The following is a 22767-nucleotide window of genomic DNA, read 5'->3' as shown; positions in this document are numbered from 1 at the left end:
AGAAAGTTGGTCAGGTGTAGTGTGTCAACAATAGAAAGTTGGTCAGGTGTAGTGTGTCATCAAAACAAGGTTGACAAGGTGTAGTGTGTCATCAAGAGAAAGGTCAGGTGGAGTGTGTCACCAATAGAAAGTTGGTTAGGTGGAGTGTGTCATCAAAAGAAAGTTTTTCAGGTGGAGTGTGTCATCAGGAGAAAGTTGGTCGGGTGGAGTGTGTCATCAAGAGAAAGTTTGTCAGGTGGAGTGTGTCATCAGGAGAAAGTTGGTCAGGTGGAGAGTGTCATCAAGAGAAAGTTTGTCAGGTGGAGTGTGTCATCAGGAGAAAGTTTGTCAGGTGGAGAGTGTCATCAAAAGAAAGTTTGTCAGGTGGAGTGTGTCATCAGGAGAAAGTTGGTCAGGTGGAGAGTGTCATCAAAAGAAAGTTTGTCAGGTGGAGTGTGTCATCAGGAGAAAGTTGGTCAGGTGGAGAGTGTCATCAAAAGAAAGTTTGTCAGGTGGAGTGTGTCATCAAAAGAAAGTTTGTCAGGTGAAGTGTGTCATCAGGAGAAAGTTGGCCAGGTAGTGTGTCATCAAGAGAAAGTTTGTCAGGTGGAGTGTGTCATCAAAAGCAAGTTGGCAAAGTGAAGTGTGTCATAAAGAGAAAGTTGGTCAGGTGGAGAGGGTCATCAAAAGAAATTTGTCAGGTGGAGTGTGTCATCAAAAGAAAGTTTGTCAGGTGGAGTGTGTCATCAAGAGAAAGTTTGTCAGGTGGAGTGTGTCATCAAAAGCAAGTTGGCAAAAAGTGAAGTGTGTCATAAAGAGAAAGTTGGTCAGGTGGAGAGTGTCATCAAAAGAAAGTTTGTCAGGTGGAGTGTGTCATCAAAAGAAAGTTGGTCAGGTGGAATGTGTCATCAAAAGAAAGTTGGTCAGGTGGAGTGTGTCATCAGGAGAAAGTTGGCCAGGTATAGTGTGTCATCAAGAGAAAGTTTGTCAGGTGGAGTGTGTCATCAAAAGAAAGTTGGTCAGGTGGAGTGTGTCATCAAGAGAAAGTTGGTCGGGTGGAGTGTGTCATCAAAAGAAAGTTGGTTAGGTGGAGTGTGTCATCAAGAGAAAGTTGGTCAGGTGGAGTGTGTCATCAAGAGAAAGTTGGTCAGGTGGAGTGTGTCATCAAGAGAAAGTTGGTCAGGTGGAGTATGTCATCAAGAGAAAGTTGGTCAGGTGGAGTGTGTCATCAAGAGAAAGTTGGTCAGGTGGAGTGTGTCATCAAGAGAAAGTTGGTCAGGTGGAGTGTGTCATCAAAAGAAAGTTGGCAAAGTGAAGTGTGTCATAAAGATCAACTTGTCCAGCTTAAGTGTGTCATCAGGAGAAAGTTGGTCTGATTGAATGTGTTATCAAGAGAAAGTTGACAAGGTGTTGTGTGTCATCAAGAGAAAGTAGGCCCGGTGGAGTGTGTCAACAACAAAAAGTTGGTCCAGTGGGGTGTGTCATCAAGAGAAAATTGGCCAGCTAAAGTGTGTCATCAGGAGAAAGCTGGTCAGGTGTTGTGTGTCATAAGGAGAAAGATGGTCAGGTGGAGTGTGTCATCAAGAAAAAGTTGGTCAACTGGAGTGTGTCATCAATAGTCATTTGATCAGGTGTAGTGTGTCATCAATTGAAAGTTGACCAGATGGAGTGTGTCATCAAGAGAAAGTTGGTCAGGTGCAGTGTGTCATCAATAGAAAGTTGTATTGGTCAACGGGTGAAGTGTTTCGTCAAATGAAAATTTGGGAAGATTTGGTAGAACAGTTCATGCATTAATGCACGGACACGACTGGAAACTCCATTTTTTCAATCTTTCATGAACCATAACTCCTGAACGGTAAAAGTCAAAATCGCCATTATTGAACTTGACCTTCATTTAGCTGTCAGTAACAACATGTTAAAATTTTAAAAGCTTTGGTTGAAAGGTTCATGAGTTAATGCACAGACAACATTTAATTGCCGACCGCCCGACCAGCAACCCGACGTACATCCCCAAATCAATAAACCGACATTTTTGTCCCAAAAATCCGGTTAAAAATCCAGGAAAGTTTATGAATCGAATTTTTTTTTTTAACTTGAACTGCAGACTGTATGTTATGTTAACTGGAAAAAAGTCCCTTTCTTGATACTTGCTTTTGATCATTTAAAACCATGTACAAATCCAGAATATTTTGAGACAGTTATCACATGTATCAAAAGTTTTAAAACTTTTAACACAGGGTAAATAGCAGAAAAAACTAAGTCTATATATAAGTAAAAAAAAAGATAAAAAGTTTGGTTTTTTTACAAAATTTACTTCTGGATGCATTCTTATGATGATAAACAAACTTCCGACCATGTTTGGCAGAAATTCTGGATAGTCTAAAATAGTTTAAAATTTCAAGAAAATTAACCACATAGTAAACATTTGTGGACCCCCTCTGCCGCCAATGATAACAACAACTGAATGTAGGGTTGCTATATTACAGTTTTGCAACAAAAGTTGCAGGCTTGATAAAAATCATTCAAAATTTTGTTTTGCCCTCCTCCTCTCAGTGATATAGATATATATATACAAGTTAGTTAGCTGCAGATACAGTCCCCTTCACCCCTTTTCAAAAAATGGTGTGTCCACCTCTGGAAATCACAGTATATATATAGACATGATAAATAGTCAATATTTCATCTTCTATTCAATGTATACATGTTATATATTGGTACATTTATTTTTACCAATAGAATAGCATATTTATATTGCATATTACTATAAATCAATTAAATACAATGTAAGAGAATTATTGGTATTATTTCATGGTTTTCAATTTGCCTAATGAATGATATAAATAATTTACTTACTGACAAATGAAGGCATGCTAATCTGTGATTATATCTTCGTTAACCCTGCCTTATCTACACCAAAATTACTCATTACAACCCTCTAATTAGCAGAGACACACAAAAAACTACCTACTTCACAACAATGTTAATTAATTAATTGTGTTAATTAAAATAATGGTTATTGTAACTTAAGGGTAAAATAATCAATAAAGCCGTAGTTGTCAACGAGAGGAAATCAAGTTTACATTCCGATTACACCAGCCAAAATAGAAATTCAATAATTATACACAGATATCTGACAATAAACAGGCCTTCTTCAAAATTTGCTTAATTGATTTGAACTGACTTCAACAGGTCGTATAGAGGTAGATAACCGTCAATGGTCAAATCTGGTCAACAAATTGAGGTAAATAAGCGTCAATGGTCAAATCTGGTCAACAGCTAGCATTTTACCAAGTATGGCATCAAACATCTAATAGTTAAATCTGGTCAACAGTATCAAAAAAATATGCCATCAAACATCTTATCTAGCATTACTGTTTAAATGTAGTGCAAAACATTTATCCAAAAAATAAATCATAGAAGGCTGATAATTGAGAATGCCCAATCTCTCATTTGTTTATTAAAAGCAGTATAAAGTTAGAACTTACATGTCAACAAATATCCTGAAAAATTGATTTTAGGCTAAGTGTTATTTTTTTCAAATAATACATGTACACAAAAACAAAATTTGTTCTTCAAATGCAGCAAAAACTCAATTCTGATTTTAAACAAGTGGTAAATTGTTTTTTATAAGGAAACTGTGGTAAAGCAAATGCAAACTTCAAATATCCTAACAAAATTAATATCATCAAAGACCAAATTCAATTGTAAATCATAAATTGTGACTACCAACCCGCTTTTATCACTGAATTTTTTCTATAAAATTAACCAAATGTCAATACACTCTCTATCATGTTTATGGGAGAGAAATTCTGACTTTAACAGTGCTTATTGAAAAATGACAAAAAAACTTTATTAAATGATAAATCTCAAAATGCATCGTACAGTATACATGTAGCTGACTTGCAAAATGACTTGTACATGTATAAACCCTGAAACCAAATTTCTAAAAATCCTTGTATTGTAGTTCCTGAAAAAAATGGGACGACCATTTTCAACTTGACTATCATGTGTTCAACAAACAGGAAGTTGTTGAGTTCTGAATCTGAAAACATGATATAGCTGACTAATCATGCTAATATAAACCCTGAAAGCAAATTTAAGAAATGCCTATGATCTAGTAGTTTCTGAGAAAGATGCAACTAAAATATCCATGGGATGGACTGATGGATGGTTTGACTGAGGGATGGATGGACTGACAGAGGTAAAACAGTATACCCCACTTTTTTAAAGCGGGGGTATCATGTACCAATTGTTTACACTAAAATGTGTAATGTCATCAAAGTTTTAGTAATTTAAAATAGGTATATATGGTTAAATGTCTACTTAAATAGTTTATATCAACCAAATGCTTAATTGTTAATTTGATTTCAGTACTGGTTCCATTTCTTATGATTTTTTCTGTAAAAGTCAAGTATTTTAAAACAAAGACACAATATATATGGATCTATTCAATGTTTTATTTTAAGAATTTTCTGTTAATGGTTAAATAAAAATTCTTAGTAGACTTAAAAAAAACATTCCCTTTCAAACAAGCATGAAAGACAAAAGTGTTCTACTAAATCCTATAGCTACTTAGCCCGACGAACCGCAATGTCTAAATAAATGAAGCTGCAATTGTATAGATGTTTAATCTTGTTTTTTGTAAACAAACTATTTGCAAATGTTATAAAATTGCTAAGATCATTAGCATGCTTAGAAATACAAAATATTTTTCAACGAATCCCATTTCTATCTATTCCATGTACATTCCCTCTGATTGAAAAAAAAACAATTCCTAAACGAAACCTAATTTTCTAATCATTCTAATCATTAACATTGATGATCATGAACATGATTAATTGCTATAATCAATGCTTGGGAAATAAAAAAAAGAATTTCAATGCCTCGAAGCTGAGAAAATAATAAACATGATAAAGATAATTTCAGTGCCAAAAACAGTTTCAAAATTCAAGACATTCAAGTTTTTGATGCACAGTCACAACAAACTACAGTAAGTCTGTTGAGGACAAATTAGTGGCAACTCACCATGCTCACCAATGACCAACTTACCTAAATATTCTACCAACTCTTCCCACTAATGAAAAGGAGTTAAACCCCTTCAAATTTAGGCCAGCCAACTTGCCCCTCGCATGAAATAATAAAATCCCTCTGAATTTAGACCTATCAAATTGCCCTACTAAAGAAATGGAAAGGAGTTAAATCGTTCTGAATTTAGGCCTGCCAACTCCAATGATTATAATCTTTTTAATTATGCGTTGTTTAAAATGTCTTTAAAATGTTAAAACAGCAGGTTTGAGTTAAATTTTATGATTGAGTTACACCTTGCCAGATAGCAAATATTGAAACATGTGATTCTATAGGTAAAAGTGAGAATTCCATCAAACAATCAGTTCTAGCTCCGAGGTAATATAAACATGATAAACATATGGCATAATTTGTGAAATAGGGCTCTAAGCAAAAGTGCATGAAAGTTGTCTATTGATTATATACTGTACAGTGGGATCCATGTACACTCCCATCGGAATTAATGGAGATGTATCACTAACGTATTTACAATGTTTAATATTTACAAGGACAATCCCCACCACATCAACAAGGAGTGTTAGGACACCGGGCAGGGTCTGTTATTGTGGTGGAGGAAGCCAAAGTACTGGTAGAAAACCAACGGGCTGCTCGGCGGGAACAGACAAACCGAAGAGATATCAGCAGATTGATCTCCAGGTCAAAGTTGAGGCCCCCATAGTACCCATGCTAGTTTAAACTCTGGTCTGGGTACTAGAGATGTGTGTGAGAGGGTGAAAATCACCCTTCTTGAGTACTGACATTTTTAGCATCCAGAGTGAGGGTTGAACTCCGGAATTTCAGCACTGTAGTCATCAGTCTTAACCACTAGACCACTAACTCCCACTTATAATTCATAATTTATAATCTAATAAGCATATGAAGCCCTATTCCAGTGGCTCATTTATATGAATGAATACATAGGAGGTTCCCTTATTCTTATCAATCTAGAACTTCATACAATAATGTAGAGTCAAGCGTAATTCGAAACTAGTTTTTTGCATTTCCCGGGAATTTTAACCTGGTCTACGACACGAGTGTGCGACCAAATTCGTGGAATATTTTTGTGCCCCAAAAAATTTGTCAGCTAAATATAGGCCTGTTTACACTGAAGCAGCACTTACATATTAATCAATAGGCTAGTCTGTAAAGTTAGGCGACGAAATCAGGCAACTTTGCTGCATCAGTAACTCGTTTGTTGACAACCAAGATCTGTTGATGGAGATTGGCCGCTTATGTCCATTAAAAAGCGGTGACTAATTTAGAAACCATTATCGGACAGCTCATTCCGAAAACGGAATTTTTATAGCGCAAGACCACAATTAATGACCCCGCTTTTCGTTGTCGAAGAATATAGTCCCTTTTAATTAGAGTGTATTTTTCCTTAATTTTTTTTCTTTCCCTTTCTCACTTAATTTTTTTTTTTTTGGGGGGGGGGGGGGGGGGGGGGGAAATGAAAGAATAGAGGTGAAAAAAAAATTTGGATGTTGAATTTTTACTGATTTTGATGTGTAATGAGTGATTAGACCAAGTGCCAAAAGGTAATATTCACAGTGTTCGGAACATCTCTTTACTTGTCAATAGGGGTATGGATGTGTATTGGCTAAATTTGTAAAAGTGATTGGTTCAATTTTTCTGAATTTTGGATATATATTTGGACTAGGACTATAATACATTACACACACGAAAAATTTGACAAAAGTGCATGATGCATTGTTTTCAATGATGCAAAAGGTTATAAAGAACTGATAGAGGAATTAATTGTGGTCTCTGGCCATATGTGTGATCATGGAAGTATTATTATAATACTTGCATGGTTTGATAGACATAGTCAACAGCTTTTGAAATATTTCCACATAATCTATAATATCGGGGTCTGCTAAAGGGAATAATTGTTTACATCTTTGTTATTTGGTCTCTGTTGGTAATTGGAAATGATGCTACATCTCCAGGGGTGGATCCAGTCATTTTAAAAAGGGGGGTCCCAACACAGGACAAAAGGGGGGTCCAACTCTATTTCTCCATTCAAATGCATTGATTGGCAAAAAAAGGGGGATTCAGCCCCGGACCCCCCCCCCCCCCCCCCCCCCCCCTTTGGATCAGAAAATGATCTCCTTATATACATGATAATTTTAAAGAAAACGATGGAAATACAAACAACAGTTCCCAAAACACTACATATAACTTATATAAAGATTGAGTAAAACAGTCTCAAACAAAAACAATCTAATGTACTCCTGATACAGATTAACTAATCTATATATAAAAACAGGGACTGTTATGATGTTAACATAATATTATTAATGTCTTCCAATATAACTACTCATCCGTTTGGTGTACGTTCGACATCCGTTCTGTCCGGTACGTTTCCCGCGTTTCTCGTGCGTTGCATATCCGGTGTGTGTCTGTTATGCATTCGTTTCACGTACGTTTTATTCGGACAGTACATCAACGGACTCCCAACGGATAACAATTTGTCAACGGACAACTTTTATTTTCATCCGTTAGGCGTCCGTATGTGCTATCCGGTAAGGTGTGACAGAGGCTTTAGTATATGACATTACGCACGTTATTGCGACAATACCATGAAATAAAACAGTCAGTATTACCCGAAATAATGTCATCAACGCAATTAGTTCAAGGTCTAACCAATCTAAGGGAGCTACCATTTGATTTTTTATTGAAAAGGGGGAGACTAGGATAATTATATTTGAAAAAAAGGCAGTACAATCAGTTTGACAAAACGAAAACGACAGAATGACCATTAACTTTAGATAAGTCAGCAAAAATTAAGAAAAAGGCAGGACCAAATAGAGTGGAAAATAAAAATGCAGGACAAAAATCAAATCAAATGGTTGATCCCTAATTTAAATATAGATCTATATCCTGTTTTTTTGTTGTTGGGTTCATGTCTAATTGACGTACAACCTCACCCCTTGTATAAATATGACAGTAATCATGCAAACACGATGTTTTATTGTATAATACAACAAAGAAATACGTACACAGTAAATTATAAATAAGTTATAAATTCATTGTATTCTGACAGATCATGTTCTGGTTAGAATATACTTATAAATATACGTACGTCATAATTGCTAATTAAATCATATTTTTAAATGTTACTAATTTGCATAAAAACTATTAAATGTTGACATGCATTCCAAGTTAAAATGGACTATATCTGGAAATTTGTGATTGTGTGTATCGCGTTACATCAAGTATATTGTAAGTAAAATATCATATTTAGAATTTTGTTTTGTTTTGCTTTCTTAGCTGAAGAAACTAGTGTTTAATACTGGTACTTTATCGTTGCTATAATCCTTTGCAAACGTTGTTCATTTCCATTTCGGACAATATGTGCCCATACAGTGTAATACTTAATCAGCCATAGACATATATTTATAATAATATTACCTGCCATATAAGTTAAAAGCCAGTTAAAAGGAATTTTTCAACTGTCGCCGATGTCTAGAGTTGGGTCATTGAAATGAAGTGACCAGATTAACCTTTAGGCCATGATAACGAATTACTTTTCGTTTTCTTTTTCTTATTTTGACTGTTCATAATATTTCAGTAGACTCATTGTGTCTTTTTGTGTCGGGATGTAAAAATACCCGGCCACGTCCACATGTATTTTTGTCCATTTGATGAGTGTATATCCTTTTTCAACTGATTTTTTTTAATTCGTTCTTATGTTGTACTGTTATTTCACTGTCCCAGGTTAGGGGAGGGTTGGGATCCGCTAACATGTTTATCCCCGCCACATTATTTATGTATGTGCCTGTCCCAAGTCAGGAGCATGTAATTCAGTGGTTGCCATTTTTTATGTGTTACATATTTGTTTTTCGTTCTTTTTTTTTTACATAAATAAGGCCGTTAGTTTTCTCGTTTGAATTGTTTTACATTGTCTTATCAGGGACTTTTATAGCTGACTAAGCGGTATGGGCTTTGCTCATTGTTGATGGCCGAACAGTAACCTATAGTTGTTAATGTCTGTGTCATTTTGGTCTTTTGTGGATAGTTGTCTCATTGGCAATCATACCACATCTTCTTTTTTATATCGTCTCACTTTACGAAAATCCCAGATCTGTCATTGCTTATAATGTCTCTTTTTGTCCTTTATGCTTGAATAATGCCCCTCCCAATCCATAGGCCCTCCCCGTTTATTTTCATAAATTACGGATTTCTAATATATATTTTATTTGTATCATTGTGTCTCCGTAACACGGAATGGCATATTGATTGTTTGGTGTAAACAGTGTAAACAACATTTTTGATAAAACATATTGCTTTATATACATACAAACGACCCTGTTAGCATATAGAACACGAATGATTAAGAGCTCGCCATATGTTGTTGGGTTTTTTTCAGATGGTCGACGACCATATGTAAGCCATAAATTATACTGTGGTAAGATTTGTCTGGGCGGTTATAAATTACTAATGTGTGCAAAGTCCATGATAAGTATTTTCAGTCTGAAGTCAGTTATAAAAATAAAATGGAGAATGGAAATGAGGAATGTATCACAGAGACAACAACCTGATCATAAAGTAGAAAACAGACGACGCCGGTCCAACAGCGAAAACATCCCACACCCGTGCGTGCTTCAGCTGGCTCCTAAATAAAAAATGTGTACTAGTTCTGTGATTATGGACGTCATACTGTACACCGAAATATATAAATGAATAAAAATAAAAAATCATACAAGACTAACAAAGGCCAAAGGCTTCCTGGCTTCCTGGCTTAGAAAGTCCATATATTCATTTCCCTTTGTTCTTAATCTTTTATTTAGGGAAAATTCCTTGTTCTCAATGAGAAAAATGAAATATTTTGGAAAAGGTGTACATCATTTTATTATCATTTCAAATCTTTTTTATATTATTTATCTGTTTTTTTCTTAATTTTATCACTTATTTAAATAACAGAATGGGAGACAGTAACAAACATTTATCTAGGAAACTAGGGTTAAGAAATGAAATTTTGAAGAAAAGTTTTAAAATATGGACTTTTATAAATACAAAATGAATTAAGAAATTGACTTCTACATTTTTAATTGTTTAAATTTTCTTATTTTTTCTTGTAAACAAGTTTTGTATAAATTTGAAAATAGTCCTCGATATGCATTTATATCTAGAAAATATAGTTGTATAGGAACATATAATTTTTCAGGTGAAATTGATAACATATATCAGAAGATGTGATATGATTGTCAGTGTAGGAATTAACTCAGTCTTCACCAGAGACCAAATAAGATAGTTGTTGACTAATTTAGGTCACCGTCCATCCTTATATTTAAGGTGCAAAACCTATACCCTTTTTTTTTGTTTCAAAATGTTAAAGGTTTCCACAGTCTTCCAGTTTGAAATTACGAGTAGTCTTTTCTATGGCATTCATTATCCTCAGAGTCATTATCACTGAACTATTATATATATACTTGTTTAGGGGCCAGCTGAAGGACGCCTCCGGGTGCGGGAATTTCTCGCTACATTGAAGACCTATTGGCGACCTAGCTTCTGCTGTTGTCTTTTCCATGGTCGGGTTGTTGTCTCTTTGACACATTCCCCATTCCATTCCATATACTTGAATGTTACGATCATCTATTTCATGTAAAATAAATATCTCATGTTGATAGATAAAAGATAAAGAATACGTTTACTAATTCATAAATTTGGAACTATAATTAAAGCTTGTCAGCGGCCTGACCGCAAGTATTTATGTATCCGGTATCTTGTTTATTTTAACCATGTGCAATATGCATATGTCAGGATTTTCCCATAGTTGTAATCTTGCACGTGTTGTCATGTATAATGCAGTTCAGTAATAATTAATATTTGACTTGAATAGTGAACATCAATAAAATGTAGTCTCTTTACAAAGTCTGGATTATTTAGGTTCCTAATGGAACCACAGGTGTCCCCAAGTTGTGACCAAAAGGTGCCACGCAATATTGAAAAAGAAAACGGTTCATTGCAGTCATTTGCATATGATTGAAATCATTATGAAAAAACAAAGGTTGATCTATAAACTGGTGATTTGAAATACAACATTAATGCCAGCAGTCTATTTATTTTTCATTTTTGCACAAAGAAGGTACAAGGGGCGTCTCATATTCAGTTAGACAAACTTCCTTATTTTCATTATGATTTCAGTAAATGCCTCAGCAATTCATAAAAGAAATCTAGGTTAAGATCTTAAAGAAGTAGTATAACGTACTCCGTTGCTTTTAAGTTGAATCATTTGCGTCAAATAGCAGATCCAGGGGGCGGGAGGAGGCCCTTTTGTTGGGAAACTTTTGTTAATTATATAATGAATCACTGGAGCATAACTGGAGCAATCCAGGCCTCCCCTTAGAACGATGGGGGTCCCCCTTAGAAAACTTTTACATAATGTGACAGTGCAGGAAGCGTTAGGGAATACATGTGTACTGGAAGGAGAGCTAGTTTGTTAGCCCATGATTGAAACCCTCACCCGATTATTGTCCATGCGATGTTCTCAGATGGTTTCAAAGTTTGACTGTACTATTGTTAATCCAGCTTTAAAATATGTGACGAGATATATAGTTGCTTTAATTAAATTCAATTAAGAAAAATTGATAAAAAATACTTGGTGCCGTGTTCATATTTCCTAGCACTTCCCAGAAGAGTATATATGTATTTGTTCTAGTATTTTCTACTAATTATATGGGTCATTTTCAAAAAATGAAAAAAATATTAAAAGTTACTTATTCAAACAACCCTCTACATAAGCAAATCAAAACAAACAGTACTTTAAGAACAACATATTAAAAGATGCAATCTTAATGATGTCATACAAGAATATGATGAAACATTTTTTGATCGGTGGTTCATTATTTTGTCTATCCTGTTACCATTTTCAAAAGACATTATGGGTTATTAAGAAAAGGTTTACATAAAATGTTAAGCTTGTTTTACGTAGACAATTAGATAGTTTTCAGGAGAATAAACTTCTATATATATTCATTCTGTAATATGATAGATTATTTGCCAATTTTCCAGGTTGTACTGAAAAATGCCTCTAAAAATTGGTTTTCAAAGGTTGTTAAAATTACCACCAGCAATGCAAGTCTAAGATAGCAATTAATATTGTTCGGCATTTTTTCACCCTTTCAAATAAACCCAACATCAAGTAAATCCCTTATAAGTTAGTTTACTTTTCTCTATATTTCATTGGTAACAGGAACGTACGTTTCTGATACATCACTATATAAAAGTCTATCCTGTTACCTTTTTGTCTATCCTGTTACCGATATCAGTATTGCACCTGCGAATGCTTAATTGGGAAGATTAAGACGTTATAACCTTAAGGTTTAAGATGACTTCAAACAACGAAATATTTCATTCGTTTTGCACGTATATGTTAAGATAAGAAAATTGACGTTTTTGCCTACAATTGTCTATCCTGTTACTGTAACCATAGCAACCATAGTAACAGGATAGACATAACAGGATAGACAAATTTCTTCGTTTTTGATTGCTGTTGTGAACTAACTACTCCCTTTGGTTAAGTTATTATGTTTTTCTATTGTGAATTTGGTTTCCAACACGTTATTGCACTTTTTACAAGTATACTGTTGGTGTATTTAATCAAAATTGGTGGTAACAGCATAGACATGAAAAAAAGTATATTTTTTTCACTAAATGTCTTGAAATTTCTTTTCTCTACACTGTCGTTGAAGAAACGAGGCGTTTTAAATATAAAGATGTCTTTGTACTTTTGAGATCAACACTGACTGATTCAATATTCATAGGGAGAATAATTTAACGGCTGATTTAAGTAGCGGTAACAGGAAAGACATGAACCTACTGTACGCAGATTCGATTTAGTGTGTAGATAATATGTTACATACAATGATATAGAAGCTACGATTTTTCGTTAAAGTAATATTTAACGTTCTTTAAAAGTCCCTTTGCAGATATCAAGCCAATCAGAAAATCGCAAAAAAATCATTTGACGACAAAAGACATGATTTTCTGACAATGTACGCAGACAAATACCCCCAAAATGCGTCTTAAATGCAGTTTAATCTTATCAAAATAGATCTAAGGTGTGTTTATTATTAATGTTCTGAATCACAAATCTGACAAGCTTTCATTTAAACCATTACAACTGAAATTTCCATTAGAAATAAAAAAGTTAGCATGGGTGTACTGAAAATTCGACATTTTTTGAAAACGACCCATATACATCTAAATTTATCATCTCATTGACACAAAAAATAACATGTTCACAACATATTCTAGTACACAAATGTTACTGATCAAGATTTAGAAATTGTATTGTTAGCATATTTACACTCAACATATAAATATATCTATACATAATACGTTAAATTGCAAAACCATTTGCCTCTATTTTATATATGTGGGTCCCGCACGTGGTTAGTCCTAGAATATCGCGAACAAGAATATGTCCGTAGTTACACGGATGCCCCATTTGCACTATCATTTGCTATGTTCAGTGGACCGGGCAATAGGTGTCAAAACTCTATCTTGGCATCAAACATGTCTGTTTTTGTACAAAATTGTTTGTGACATGCATAACAAAAAAAATAGAACATACAAAAGTTTCTTTCTTCTTCTTTTTGAAAAAGTAGAAGGTGTTGAAGTAACCATGGTGAAGTATGCTTTTTTGAAAATTCCTGATTTTTTTAACTAATTCAGATTTCTGTATATACATATTTTGGTACCAATAAATTTGTGATTTGGTTAACCTAGCTATCGGTTAAGTTTTCCATTTGACATTTTAAATCGATTTAATCATGTGGCCTAGTCTGAAGAGTACCGAGTTTGCAAGTTTGAAACCCTCGACTCCTTTCTTTATTGACAAAGACGGTCAATTTCCCTGCATGCGAAGGTTGTCGGTTCTCTCCTGGTATTTTGGATTTTTCCACCAATAAAACCTTGGTCATAGAATTTATCTTAATTGAATTTGGTGTAAGAAACAACTATCAGCTATATTGTCATTTCTGAAAGAGTTAACACAGATTTTCATTTCAATAAGATCGTGTAAATACATTGGATATTGTTGATTAACATTTTATACACCTATTGCTCTTGTTCTTTTAGTCTGAATATAACTTTGATTGAGTTAACAGTAGATGATATGTGGTACAAGAGTCCTCTTAAATAAATCTCCGGACACACTTCTGTATTTACTCTATTTTTCTGCGGGTATCATAATACATTAATTCTTTTTTACAATGTATAAAATTGCCATCTTAATTTAAAGGGAAAACAATATTTTTCTGTTTTCTTGCTAATGGCTATTTGCCAAAACTTGTCAGTGTCGGCCTTGTATAATTTAAACTTAATAAACGAATACTTGGGTCTTAGCTTTTTTTTTAATATAAAATAACATCATTGTCTATATATGTAATTGTATGTGGCGAGACTTTAATAAAATATTGAATCTATAAGAATGTGAATATGACAAAGTATAGTCATCTGCATAATGACCATAATTAATAATGAGCTGATTGATAAAAAATGAAAAATATCATGTAAGAAAGTGTTTTAAAAAAGTACAGGTCCTAAAATAATTCCTTGCCATAATTCAGATCATCCATGAAGATTCAGTATTAAAAGTAATAAAGTAAGGAAGTCGCTTTCGAGGGGTTCTTCAATAGAGCAGCAAAATATTGGTAATCATCACTTGAATAATAGTCCAGCGGATATCAGACTAATTGATCACTTTATGGTAAAAGCATGAAACTTGGCAAAGTGTAAGATTAACGATTTTTTTTCAATATGGCAGCCAAATACATAATGGTGAATGTTATATTTTGCAGGTTATCGTAAGCTACTGTGTGAAAATGAAACCGGAAGTATAAGATGTGGAAAGGGGGAAACAATCCGTATAATCCGCGGGAAATATGGTCGTTCAGATGCAGTCACTTGTTGGTCAAAAGAAGGCCAATTAGGAACTTGTGTTTCGGAGGATTCGTTGGTGAAGATATACGATCTATGTAATAGGAATAACAACTGTATATTAACTGCCTCGGGTGGAGTCTTTGGTAGTGCATGCTCAAACTCAAGTAGTTATTTGGAAATTGAATATTTCTGTGAAGGTAAGTATATATCTCATTCGTCACAACTCGGCCGATTCAGAAGGAGAGTAGCGGAATCATCCGAGGTTTGCCGATTGGTATATATCTAACAAATAGCTTTTATAAATATTTTGATATGAGCGTCACTGATGAGTCTTATGTAGACGAAACGTGCGTATGGCGTACTAAATTATAATCCTGGTACCTTTGATAACTAATAAAATAAACTGATAACCAAATGAAATCATATTCTCCAAAGACCGAAGTACCAATCAGTACACGTTCAAACAGATTTTGCGTAAAAGAGGGACAACAGATACCAAAGGGACAGCCAAACTAAAACAAAATCGAAAACAAACTGATAACGCCTGGCTATACAAATGAAAAAGACAAACAGACAAACATTAGAACACATAACACAACATAGAAAACTAAAGAATAAGCATCATGAACCCCACAAAAAAACTATGGATGAGCTCGTGCTCCGGAAGATTCTCCACATGTGGCACCCGTCGTGTTGCTTATGTTGCTTATGTTGTAACAAATCCGGTAAATAGTCTAATTCGGTAGGTCACATTCATGAAAGGGAAAGGGATGGTAGTTACGACGTAAGGAACATATCCGATATTATTTGTAAAACGGTTATTCCATAACGGTCAACCAACTCGTGATGGCGTCCGTAAAATTTACGAAAGGATGATTTCAACTTCACCATTTGGAACTCGTGGTTTAATAGCTTCCTTGTGAGCAGCATCCCTCCATCAAGAAAATAAAAATGAAAATAAAAATAAATAAAAAAAATAAATAACAATAAAAATCGAAATGACAATAAAACATAACAGAGAAAACTAAAGACTCAGCAACACGAATCCTACCAAAAACTGTGGGTTATCTCAAAATGGCAGGTGCTTTGGTAGGATAAGTATATCCTGCTCTATATGTGACACCCGTCTTGATGTTCGTATATGTACAAAAAACGATAACTAATGCGGTACAGGTCACATTCATGAAAAAGAGGACGTGATTATGGGTTTATAAATTAATGTCCAGAAAGAATTAAGTTTTTTCTGTATAATTATATAGTTTATTTATATATTTCTCTAGGAACTGTTACTGTATGTGAAGGTAACGTCACAACGATTGACTGCCCTGACCTCGGAAGGATGTCAATTATAAATGCTAATTATGGGCGGAGGAATACAGTCACGTGTCCACATGGACTCATTCGACATAACTATTGTTTGACAAAGTTCTCGGTTGATGTGTTATTCAATGTATGTGAAAACAAACCGTCTTGTAGATTTGATGCTTCAAGTGTTGTGTTCGGTGATCCGTGTCCTCCTACATTTAAATACCTTGAAGCTATTTATAGATGTTTGTAAGAAAAGACCTTTTGAGCCCCTCTATTGACGGAATAAGCATAACAATAGGCATACATGAACTGGAGTTCAATTCGATATCTGGCAGTTTTTGACATTTTTAATTTGAACATACATACAAACATTTATTTACATCTATATAATAAACGCTTTTGAATGGTTTCGAGTAAATATACTACATAAAAAGAACACATGAGTTGTAAGTACTTCATTGTCTTCCACCATATGATCACAAAAACCAAATTGATAGGATATATTGGTGCAGAAATCCATATTGTTCTACTATCCATTCAGATAAAATAAAAAAATAAGAAAAAGTGATAAGGTTAAATTGGACAACTTTCCAAAAGAGACCAAATGAAATAGTTTTAAAACAACTTTATGTGTTCGCAATTTTTCAACAATGAGCAATCATAAAGCATTAAATGAGCTAAGCAGGTTAACGGTTTTATACTTGCTTTACGTTTAGTAGCAAATGCTTCATGGATTTTCATAACGAGAACAAATTTACTACTATTACAAAGTCAATTAACGAAGGGCGGGAAGTTTTGAAAACTCTGAAAAATAACTTTCGTTTGGATATAGCCTTGAACACGTACACATGTTTTGATGGTGAGGTTGATCGCTCATAATATTTAACCCTGCTACAAACTTACTGAGTCTGTCCCATGCCAGAAACTTTTTATCAAGTGTTCTTCTCGTTGGGATGTGTATGTTAAACTTTGTACGTTCACTATTGTAAAATAGAAAGGGTCTTTGATTGTCTCGCTCAATTTTTATTTTGCACTTTTTTACAAGGACACCATGTTCAATTTTTGGAAAAGAGGGACGAAAGATACCAAAGGAACAGTCAAACTCATTAATCGAAAATAAACTGACAACGCCATGGCTAACAATGGAAATGACAAACAATAGTACACATGACACAGCATAGAAAACTAAAGAATAAGCAACACGAACCCAACAAAAAACTGTGGTGATGTCAAGAGCTCCGGAAGGGTAAGCAGATCCTGCTCCACACGTTGCACCCGTCGTGTTGCTCATGTTATAACACATCTGGTAAATAGTCTTATGCAGTGGTTCACATTCATGAAAGTGAAGGGGATTGTAGTTACGACGTACGGAACATATCCGATATCATCTGTGGAAAGGTTTTATAGCTTCCTTGTGAGCAGTAAGAAAATCATGATAGGAAATACAAGCACGGGAATATTGTATCAATTGGGAGATATATACCCCGTGTGCATGTGCTGTTGGAATGTTGCTACTTAGAAAATGTACATTATGACGTCGACAACCTGCTTAATTTGCCTGGTCAAAATTTCGAAATGTCGGAGAAATCTTATATAAAGCTGAAAGTAAAGTAAAAGGATATTGCTAACTTCTTATCATTACGCCTAAGAAGTTCCTGTATGAAATCAGTCTCATAATGATAAAGATACAAGTCGACAAGAAGAGGGATTATTACCGATATTTTACTTACAAGGAGAGTAATTTTGTTGATTTGTCACCTATCCATGTACCTCTACACCTACCAATGAAATACTACTTATAAACTGCGTGTGTCCGGAAGCGAATAATATAATGGACAGGGCTAGTATCATATACTAGTAAAAAGGTAGCTGTATGAGTAATTATAGGTACTCAACAAGAATAGCTAAATTTATCTTCGGTCAAGTTATTTTCATTTATTAACCAATTTATCAATGGGGAATTTTTTAGTATTAGTCGTACATATCATATATCTTATGACGTAGATGTAAGCATAGATTGTACTCAGTCAGAAAATGGCCAGTGTTATTTTATAGTTCGTTTCTGTAAGTGTAACATTTTAGTGTTGTGTTTCTGTTATACCTTAGTTCTCCTCTTATATTTGATATCTTTCCCTCAGTTTTAGTTTGTAACTAGGATTTGTTTTTTTCTCAATCGATTTATGAATTTCGAACAGAGGTATACTACTGTTTCCTTTATTGTTCATCTACTATTTCTTAAACTTTGAACAATGTAAGGTTTGACATATTATATAAACATTTAGTTGCCCTCTTCATGTATATGTTGTTTAGTTATTTTTCCGTTGAGTTGCTGTCTCATCAGTGTAGTAAATTACTGGATATCTAAAACATCATTTCTTGGTTCAAAGTTCTAATATTTGAAATCATATTCCGTAGAATCATTTCATACGGGATCATACTATAACAACAGAAAAATAAGAATATGTCCCTAGTACACGGATGTTCAATCAATAATTGCTAAATTCACATATTATAATTCATTAATTATGATTTTTTTTTTTACAGAATGTAAAAATGTAAGTTTCTAGTAAAGACGCATATTGAAATATACAAAATATAAGGATAGGCAAGCACTAATTCCTACAGATGTGTAGTCTTCATATTATCTAATGAAACATCCACTTTTAATTGTTCTATTCTACAGAATATAAATATATATCACACCAAAAAATCCAGAAGTCAAATGCTCTAATCAACTTCAATGTGATTCGACTGTAGTATCTGAAATAAGATAATAGGATAATATTTTTTTACAAAAAATCATCAAAGATTCCAGGCTTAGTACCCTGCCATGCCCGGTCTGTTTTTACGTTGGATGTTTTCTACTGCGTATATATCCATCTGATGTTTAAGCCCTATTAACCTTTCTTGTATAATAACTGTTATACAAATGTCTCAGGTTAAGGGGCGGTTTTGCCACCACTGAACTAATTTAACCCTGCCACATCTTGTATGTGCCTGTCCAGAGTAAGGAGCCTGTAAGTCAGTGATTGCCGTCTTTTGCTGTAGATCATATATTTTGAATTTTAAATTCATCAATAAGACTGTTGGCTTTCTCGTTTAAATGGTTTCACATTTGTCATTTCACCTTTTATAACCGACTATGCGATATGGGTTTTTGATCATTATTAAAGGCCGTACGGAGACCTTAGTAGTGAATTTTCATGTCTGTTGGTACATGTAGATTATGATCTTCCTGAACTACCGGGCCACATATAATCTCCCGGTTTGGGTGAAGTTTATGTTTCATAGTGTTTAGTTATCTGTTTTGTGTTTTGTATAATGTTGTTTGTCTTTTGGTCGTTTTTGTCATGCTGTTGTTAGAGTGCGATCTTTTGAATATCCATATGGTATATATCGCATATCGTTAATTATCAATCTCTTGGATAGGAAGTACACAATATATGATACAGTTTATAATGTGAAGCATACATATATAAGCCTAAAAAAATGTTAACAGTGTTTGAACTAGTGTGAGAGATGTCGTAATATATTTAGCACAATAACACACTCTGATTTAAATAAATATATGTCTTACCTAAAGATACATATTTACTAGTCATATGATACTGATGTTAGTGCTTACCGCCAGTTTCACTTTCGATGGGAGCACTAGATAAGCCTTCAAAGTTTTCTGTAGAGCAAGTGCTTACTTCGAAGGTATAACAATTATTTGGTTTCAAATTGCTGATCAGTTGTGACTTTTGAGGTGAATGAACAATCACAGGTGGTAGTGGTTGCCTCCCATTATCCTTTATGTTAATAGTGTAGTGTTTTATACAGTGTAATTTCGGAGTATGTGCATGATCCCAAATCAATTGTATTCCATTCGGATAATTCTCAACTTTTATATTACGAGGAGGCACAGGAGCTAAAAAGAAAAACCCGAATATGTTGAGATATTACATTTAGAGCTTATCATTAAGTGATGACTCTTCTATATTGATTTAAATCAAAACATTATGACGGAATGTCAAAACCATATTAAGTAAAGACAAAATAACATCAAGTAATATCAGAGTTACACATAAGACAGCTGTCGTGTTCCATATCAATTCCTTCCGTTAGGGGTTTAGTATTATACCATCATACAATATGTAAGAACATAACCCATAGCATGCCAACAACTGGTTTTAGAATAAATGTGTTAACTTTCGATGAAAAGACCATATAAGTGAATCAATATTAAAGCCAAACTATGCAATCTTTTATGACCTAACAACAGTATCCAAACAATAGCCCTTTTGAAGTCCTTTTAAAGGTTTTGTTAGCTTTTGAGGTGAATGCCAACATTTTTTTGCTTTTTAGTATATAACCATAAATATTGGATGTGAAATATCTGAACGTATAAGGCGTCTGCATGTTGAATTTTATTTATGATTGACGTCCTTGTACCGATGATAAAATTTAGTAAATGTTTTGACTAGGTTGTGATATCGAAAAGCCTGGTATAATAATGCCCATTTTAACATCTGAATTAGTACAAATCGCAGGGTATTTTACTAAATCTTACCTGCCTTGCTTTGAGGTATACGTCGGTGGTCTTAAATGGATACTAAATGATTATATTAAAACTGTTAATAACGTTCCTTAATAAAAATCACTCTGACTTTAAATCACGCTTCATTAGGTCATAGACGGTTAATGGGTGAGCACAAAAAAAACCAAGAGTCTCAACAGAAGATTTCGCAACTATTTCCTCAGATCAAGATGGGGTATGGTCTGTATAATGATTTTTTATGTGTTATTCTTGAATAATAGAACGGAAAAATTAATAATGATATGAATTGACCTCTAATAAAAAGTAAAAGTAGATAACAGTAAACACTAGCTATAGAGTACCAATTAGAAACAGAAAAAAAGTAACTTATATATTTTCGTACCTCTTAACATGTTACATGTCACTTCACCACTTTTACTCTCTGTCCCACTAACACTATATGCAATTACAGCAAATGTATACACATCACAATCTTCTTCAGGTTTAGGCGTCCATGTACAACTACATTCAATATCTGGTTTAAACAGATCACGTTCTTTTCCGTTTACAATAAGCTTATACATTTCTATATGCTTTTCGGATGGAAATACAGGATTATCCCATGTAATCTTAAAGCCTGTTTTTGTCGACTTTACAAGTGCCACCTTTAAGTTGTTTAAAGGTGATGGACCTGTAATAAATTAAATCTTTAGAATTTCATTGAAAGACTAATCTTATCTTCTATAATATTAACTTTTAGAAAACTTTATTCATTTAAAGGAGTAGGTCCAGTAAGACCCCTTTTTGTGCCCAAATTATAGCAGTTTTACAAAATTGTTAAAATGTAAACTTTTAGTTATTCATTGGACAGTAGAATGCTTCTGCTACATAAATTTTGGCTTTGGCTGATTTTGACAGTACAATGCACATATATCGGGAACTAGCACCATTAAGTCATGCTAAATTACTGAAATCTTCATAACTCTAGCATTTTAGTTAAATTTTAGACGGTTTTCGTGTAAAACGAAAGTGGCCGCATTCGTGTTCATCCTTAATATTGAAATGTAAGTTGTATTTTAATGATATTACATAACATATATAAAGGTCGAGGATGAACACGGATGCAGCCACTTTCATTTTTGACAAAAACCATCTGATAAATGACATTTTTCGGCATATTTGGTAGATTTTTCATATTTCAGCTTGAATCGGTACGTTTTTTATGACTAAATCAGTAAAAGTCTTTAACATAAACTAATTGATTCAAATAAAATAGACACTTAAGTGTTTATAAAGTGGTAAAAATCTTTCGTCAAATGAAAATGAAATTTGAGGCTAAAATCGGTCCTTACCGGACCTAAACCTTTAAAAGTGTAACATCATGCTGAATTCTAAGGCAAATTCAAAAAGGGAGTATGGACTATAAAACTGAAAAAATCAAATGCTTTTAATCGACCATACAAGTGAAAAACAACCGTTCATATGCGGCAGATTACATAACGGACATTTTCGTCCATAATATATGTAGCTCGAGTAATATCAGTTAACTTTATATGACGATGAATACTTGATTCCATTCAAGAATGACAATAATCACGTTATCATTATGATTATGTTAAACGCAATATTTCGATCAAATCTCAAAGAAATGAAACTTCTGATATAGTTACGTTAGGTCTGTTGATAACCCCAGTGTATCAATGAGGCTCGATGAGAATGAATCTTTAGGACAAATGAAAAAAGGGATGATCTCATAATCCTAATGTTGATCTTTCCATTGTGATGTAGCACCATATCTGGGGGAACTGCATATGACGTATGTGTATCCCAGTTTCTACGATAATGTTTTGCTTGTGTTTATCATGATACCAGGATTGGTATTTTGTATTTGAGCCGGACGTGTTTTTCGTCTACAATAAGACTCATCAGTGGCGCTCGAATAAAAGTTTAAATAGGCCAAATAAAGTACGAAGTTGAAGAGCATTGAGGAGTCAAATATTGACTTC

General features: G+C 33.9%; 3 protein-coding genes across 3 annotated transcripts in view; 1 reads left to right on the top strand and 2 right to left on the bottom strand.

Moving 5' to 3' along the window:
- The window catches only part of LOC134718461 (uncharacterized), a 51494-nt gene extending 45206 nt beyond the window's left edge, over nucleotides 1-6288 (bottom strand). The window contains exon 1 of the mRNA XM_063581000.1: nucleotides 6165-6288. The gene's annotated coding sequence lies outside the window, so the exon portion shown is untranslated. The remainder of the gene's footprint in view (nucleotides 1-6164) is intronic.
- A 1846-nt stretch (nucleotides 6289-8134) lies between these two features.
- LOC134719359 (L-rhamnose-binding lectin CSL3-like) lies at nucleotides 8135-16526 on the top strand. Its single transcript, XM_063582365.1, has 3 exons — nucleotides 8135-8268; nucleotides 14853-15131; nucleotides 16215-16526. The coding sequence occupies exons 1-3, from the start codon at nucleotides 8214-8216 to the stop codon at nucleotides 16490-16492; spliced, it is 612 nt and encodes a 203-aa protein (XP_063438435.1). The 5' UTR covers nucleotides 8135-8213; the 3' UTR covers nucleotides 16493-16526.
- Nucleotides 16527-18979: 2453 nt separating this feature from the next.
- On the bottom strand, nucleotides 18980-21431 carry LOC134719314 (uncharacterized). Its single transcript, XM_063582322.1, has 3 exons — nucleotides 21165-21431; nucleotides 19868-20152; nucleotides 18980-19002 (listed from the first exon to the last, which is right to left on the bottom strand). Exons 1-3 carry the CDS (start codon nucleotides 21343-21345, stop codon nucleotides 18980-18982), a joined length of 489 nt encoding a protein of 162 aa, XP_063438392.1. The 5' UTR covers nucleotides 21346-21431.
- Nucleotides 21432-22767: the final 1336 nt, after the last annotated feature.

The sequence above is a fragment of the Mytilus trossulus genome, chromosome 5, assembly GCF_036588685.1.
Source record: "Mytilus trossulus isolate FHL-02 chromosome 5, PNRI_Mtr1.1.1.hap1, whole genome shotgun sequence".
Taxonomy (NCBI): Eukaryota; Metazoa; Mollusca; class Bivalvia; order Mytilida; family Mytilidae; genus Mytilus; species Mytilus trossulus.
This window is presented reverse-complemented; position numbering and strand designations above follow the sequence as displayed.